This window comes from Lotus japonicus, chromosome 3 (assembly GCF_012489685.1).
Source record: "Lotus japonicus ecotype B-129 chromosome 3, LjGifu_v1.2".
NCBI lineage: Eukaryota > Viridiplantae > Streptophyta > Magnoliopsida > Fabales > Fabaceae > Lotus > Lotus japonicus.
This window is the reverse complement of record NC_080043.1, coordinates 43,910,041-43,915,979: the sequence shown is the minus strand read 5'-3', so window position 1 is coordinate 43,915,979 and position 5,939 is coordinate 43,910,041. Positions and strand designations below refer to the sequence as shown.

At 36.0% G+C, this 5,939-nt stretch overlaps 1 protein-coding gene across 1 annotated transcript; it reads right to left on the bottom strand.

The window, feature by feature from the left end:
• Nucleotides 1–329: 329 nt before the first annotated feature.
• LOC130742933 (fatty-acid-binding protein 3, chloroplastic) lies at nucleotides 330–4,403 on the bottom strand. The gene is made up of 5 exons (XM_057595037.1): nucleotides 4,091–4,403; nucleotides 1,716–1,817; nucleotides 1,113–1,268; nucleotides 814–1,028; nucleotides 330–694 (listed from the first exon to the last, which is right to left on the bottom strand). Exons 1-5 carry the CDS (start codon nucleotides 4,296–4,298, stop codon nucleotides 536–538), a joined length of 840 nt encoding a protein of 279 aa, XP_057451020.1. The 5' UTR covers nucleotides 4,299–4,403; the 3' UTR covers nucleotides 330–535.
• Nucleotides 4,404–5,939: the final 1,536 nt, after the last annotated feature.

The window sequence follows — 5,939 nt, the reverse complement described above, 5'->3', positions numbered from 1 at the left end:
ATTTTTTTGTTTTTGAAGAAATTGGATTTTCTCGAAAAAAAATTGAAGAATATGATGAAGATGATGGAAGGATGTGTGAAGAAGATGAAGAAGGGGATGAGTTTTCTGGAAAATCCAGAAAACGTTAGTTTTTGGATGGAAAATTGAAGAGGGACCAAAAGTGTTGACAGAAGGTAACGTCGGGGATGCATTATGCTATTTTTAAAATTTAGGGACCATGTTTGCACACATAGCATTTGTGGGGGACCAAAAATGCTTTTAAGCCTTTTTTAAAAAGATGAATATAACTTCCTATCATTCATTACACAGAAATTGTGGTAGAGTGAGAATTTTAGGTCCAAAATTAGTATTAGATACTTCAACACGTGCTATGCACGGGCACAATCCTAGTTGTAAACAAGATACATCAATGGACCATGGAGCCTGCCCACATAGATACAGGGAGAAATTAGGCTGAAGCAATACACTCACAAGATAAAACCATTTTAAGACAACTTGGATGTATACAATTTTCTCAAGATACCCTAAACTTTTCTCACTTGAGTGCTTTTGATAATCCTTCAGCCACTGAAGCTTTCAAGGAGGGTGAAACAGGACTATCTCCAAGGAACACATCAAAAAGAGCACAAGTCACATTGGCAGATTCAATTGTAGCATCCACATTAGATGGAAGCCCATCTGAGGAGACAGAAACCTGAAACACACAAAAACATAATTGGAATATTTTCTCGAAAGATGGCAAAGGCAGAGAGGAGGGAAAATGGACATCAATTATCTCAAAACTCTGCAGTTAAAATCTCAATGAGAACTTACAAGTAATCTAGAAGGGTTCAACCAGGTTAAAAATATGAAAGTTCCTTTCTTAAGAGGGCGATCAAGAAAGACGTTACGGAAAGTGGTCAAAGCAGTTTCATCTGCACTTGTGGGTTCTGCAATTCTTGGTGATATGGCATCACTTAAGGCATCCCAGAAAGTTTTACCATCAACGTCTCTGACAAGAATGATTTGCAATAATTTTTCAAGTGAAGCTGTAATCAAATAAGGCATCTTTTGAGTATGTATGAATATGTGAGAGCATGGCCGGAAAATAAAAATTAATATTAAGTTATTACATTGGAAAATGGTCTTGAACAAGGAAGAATCTGCTTGAACTGCAGCTTTTGATTGCCCATTCCAAGCATTCAACTCACTTGTGATAGATTTATTGAGATACAGTCCTGCAGCATAGACCTTAACGCCAATAATCGCAAAAACTTTCTCTCTGTATCCTGAAATAGGTGTTATTATCAACCAAAGCTTAATAACATGGAAAAATGATAATTTAATTAGAGGTTCATGTGCAGGAACGTAGTTCCCCACGATATAAATCCATTTAAGCACAAGTTAAACTGACCCAATCAATGACATGACATTTCTCAGCCAGATTGTGAAAGGATTATAGTTAGAAGTACGTTGAAAATGAAATGGAATGAGGTTACTATCTAGTTAAGATGCCATAATGACTTGAAATTTCTCAGCAAAAGTTGAAAGGATCATAATCCAAAGTTTGTTCCAGGAAAGTAAGTTCATAATGACATGAACCCATTTAGTTTCCTCATTTACAAGAAAATATAGTCCTCAAGAAAGTGCCTAAGTCCACAAGACATACAAAACCAATCACCTTCTGCATATCCATGTGAAAATGATATAACGTTTATTTCGTAACATTAACATACCAGTTCCGTACAAAGTTAATGAATCTGAGCAACCCAGAAAACTCAAAGATGTCTGAAATTTCACATTTGTAGCTGGTTCCTCCACGTATTCAGCATTTGAAACTGCAGTGATCAATACAGTCAGATATATGTCAATTTTCATTATTAGTTAGCAAGATGAAACACCCAGAGATAATTTTCTTATAGATGGTTTACAAAACACTCTACTAATCACAAGAAAGGGGAGAGCCCTCATAGATGAGATTTCCAAAACTGCGCCCGATTGACGAGCATATCAAAGGTATGTCTTTACACTACGTGATTTCACTCTTCAATGAACCATGGTTTGTAGCCAAAATTTATATAAGACTTAGATTCAAACATGGATTATGAAGTAGCCATATGTCTCAATATGTGTCACGAAGGTTTAATAATGAGTTCTTCATCATGACGACTTCCCATGTATGATGTATCAAAGGCTTAAGATGAGGAAAATGAAGAATGATAAACTTCCTTTTTTATTTCCATGTCTTGTGAAAATGATCCCCAAGTGGAAGTTAAGATGAGTTTCCAAAGCTTAAAGTGTACCTACAAGTGGAAGTGAAGATGAGTTTTCCATAGTTCTGAGATTTTTTACATAAAACTCACTAGCTGTGTTATTATTGTTTTCTTTTTCTTTCTTCATTTCTGTTACAAAGCATGATTACTAATTAAATTTTTGAAGCAACCTAACCCGTGGTTTTTACTAGTGTCCTATGAGCATGTTCATTCCCATTTTTGAACTTGTGCCATGAGGATTTCTGTGACTGGGTACCAAGGTGTGACCATTAAAATGAGAACTTTGATCTTATTTTTACATAGGATTGCTCATATTAAACTGTAAAAACTCACGCCACTTAAGCTAAAGGTTTCATATTTGAGAAAGGGATGCAATGAACACTGCATATGTGATGATTGAAACAAACTCACCCTATTATTTAAGATCCAACTTGCGACATCAATTATAATCAAGATGTATGAAACAAAACTCTGTTCAATGCATTTCAATCTATGAGAATTCTGTGCTCTCATTAATCACAAAAATTATCTTACTTTGGAAGCCAAATCGATAAGGCATAGGTTGACTTGGCTTCTTAATGACTTACAAGGTTTACCCTATTCTTGGATAAAACTAACCAAAGCATATATAATCACAAAAGCTCTTTGTTGATCTCCCCTGTATGCATTTCTTTTTATGTAGTTATCAATGCTATATTTGACTCTAATGTAAAACAATGTAAATTATAGTGATCGAAATTACTATAGTTTTCATAGCATAGTAATTTGTGCAATCTCTTGTGACCAAAAGGTTAGAAATAGAGCCAAATTATTGCCAGTATAACATAAAAGTGGTTTATATAGAACAGAACATGTAAACACTGACTTCAGACTCCTAATAACCAGAACAATTTTTTAAGCAACCCTAAAGTAAAAGTTAGCATTCCTCGGTTGCTCTTATTCCCACTTTTTCTAATTAAAAGATGTTTCTGACATGCCACATGACATGCAAGAAATTCTTTCATATTTCTTTCAGTGCAATCAAAAGATATAAACAAAATTCCATTCCTAAGAACTTACTATTAAAAATCTGATATCCCTGCTACCTAACTTTTTCTGCTTGTTTTTACTTTTTACTATTTTAAATCTGCAAACTCAGGGATATTTGGCCCTGTTAACATCTTAGCATTGCAAAACCAAGCAAGATAATCCACCTAATATGAGGAATTATTAATCACTATTGAAGATGTTCACTAAGGGGAGCCTTGGCGCAATAGTAAAGTTGTTGTCATGTGACTCAGAGGTCACGGGTTCGTCCTGGAAACTGTGCACAAATACATCAAATGACGTGACCCCTTCCCAGAACCTGCGTATGCGGGAGCTTTGTGCACCCGGCTGCCCTTCTATTGAAGATGTTGAATGTCAGCAACTAGCCCAAAAAAAAATTTTCACTTTCACTTTTTCTTCTTGTCCTTTAGGTGAATATTTGTTGCACAGATTTAAATAAACAAGTTAAAAAGGCCAATCTCAAAAGCGAAATCCTCTATAAACTAACATGCTATCCCTCCAATTCTTTATGAAAACAAGTCACCGACGGGATTCAAAATGAACCTTTAATTAGTCTAACATTTAATTAAAAAAGACACATTGTATAGTAAAGATTACTCTAACACCCAGAGGCATATGATAATAATTTTCAGAAATGTAAGACAGCCATTAAAGTTGATTCCCCTGTCTGCATTATTACAAAGTAGCAACAGCATTCCTAGAAACAGTTACAAGAAATAAACTAGGGCATGAAATTGGATATAAAACGTGGAGATTAATGAAAAAGCAAAAAAAAAAGTTGAGAATCTCACCGGAAGAAGAAGAAAGGGCTTGTGCAACGAAATGGGCGTGTCTTGTAGTTCTACAGGTCTTGTGAAAAGAGAAATGCAGAGGGCGAGGTGTTGAATTTGTGATTGTTTTGGGAAGAAGCAGCGTTGTTCTAGTGGAATGGGTGGGTGGTGCAAGCAGCCACAGTGACAGTGGTGAGAAAGTTGCAGCTGCTACTTCAGCTCCAAGCATTTTATTGTAAGAGTGTGTAATAAAAAATTGGAATAGATGGAGGCAAGACAAGATTTGAGGTACCAAGTAGAACTTAACTACTCTCACTTCGGTCTTTCCGCCGGTGCTTCTGTGTCAATTAGAACCAAACCAAAACGGTTAAATAGCCAACTTGGTCCCTGTATTTGTAAGCCATCTTCAAGTTGGTCCCTAAACTTTTAAAATGCCTCTCGTGGTCCCTGAATGTGGCAAAACACATTCACGCTAGTCCTTGACGTTAAAAAATGAGACTGCCGTTAACTGAATCTTTTTTTTGTAATTTTTTTACTTACGTGGAATGCCTACGTGGAACTGGAATGTTGGGAAAAAAATTTAGACATCAAATTAGTCCCTGTATGTAGCAAACTAGTCCCCAATGTAAAAAAAAAAAGTGAATTTCTATCATAATTTTGTCATCTTCATCCCTAATCATTTTCAACCTCTATTATCTTCTTCATCTTAAAGTTTAAATTTGAAACTCAGAAACCCAGAAAAATTTCTAATTCAAGAAAAAAAAAATTAAAACCCCTAATTTTTTCTAATGTTAAATTTATTTTTGTTCACCTTCTTCTATTGAAAATCAAACCGAGAGACTCATGCCCGAGAGTATCATTTCTGAAAACAAACTTAGAGACTCAAAACATTCACTTGTTTCAGAAGAGCCCATTATTAGTATATTGTAGGAAACTTCATCCCTGGCTGACAGAAATATTAAAGACATTCTGAGTAAGGTTTAAGCATCCACAATTTGAATGTATCTATCATAGAATTAACAATAAAAATATCAGACTCAATACCCATCCTCAAAGTAAATGCACGGACTTCCATTCCCGACTTAAAAAATCCAAATTCTCCTAATACTGGTAACATACTGGAAAGGGTAACAGAGTTTGGTGTCATTCCTCTATTAAACGTCAACCTAAATGCATCCAGAGCATCCTTGCACAACACTCTGAAAGAAAAAGTGGTAATAATAGCATTCAGATCCAAAAAGCTTTGAACTTCATGACAAATTGAACCCAGTAAACTTCAACAATGAGGTAATTTTCACAATGAGAGTTTTCAACCCATCTTGTTCAGATTTTCAGATTTTGTGTTCATATTTTTTCTCTTCAAACCCCCATCTTCTTCTTATTGCAATCTCAAAGTTCTCAACTTTCCTACTTCCCATAAACTCTTTCCTCTCACTCAATCCAAAACCTTTCTCCACCCCACCCACTTCTCCTTGCAAAATCCCTCTCAGTTCTCAACTAGATGCGAAACTGGACAACTCAGATGCAGATGCAAAGTCTCCACCTTTGTCGAAATCTCGCATCTGGTGGAGTAGCTGGATTTGGAGCCTCCGAATCTGAGATTTGATTTGGTGGAAGAAGATGAAGGTTGAGGGAGGTTGGTGTTGGTGGAAGAGGGTTTCGGTGGTGGTGGTGGTGTTGGGTGAGAGAGGGGATTTGGTGGTGGTAGTGGTGGTGTTTGGTGGGGCTTCAATGGTGTTGGGTTTCTAATTTTGAAGGGGTTGGGAGGAAGAAGATGAAGGTTGAGGGAGGAGGAGGAAGATGAAGGTTGATTTTTTTTTTTATAAGCAAGATGAAGGTTGGTTGTTTAATTTTGTCTTAAGTTAATTAA

Coding starts and splice junctions, on each gene's coding strand:
- LOC130742933 (XM_057595037.1), bottom strand. CDS start 4,298: ATGCTTGGAGCTGAAGTAGCAGCTGCAACTTTCTCACCACTGTCACTG. Junction 1,818..4,090: donor AGCCCTTTCTTCTTCTTCCG/GTGAGATTCTCA, acceptor TGATCACTGCAG/TTTCAAATGCTGAATACGTG. Junction 1,029..1,112: donor GTTCAAGACCATTTTCCAAT/GTAATAACTTAA, acceptor ATTTGATTACAG/CTTCACTTGAAAAATTATTG.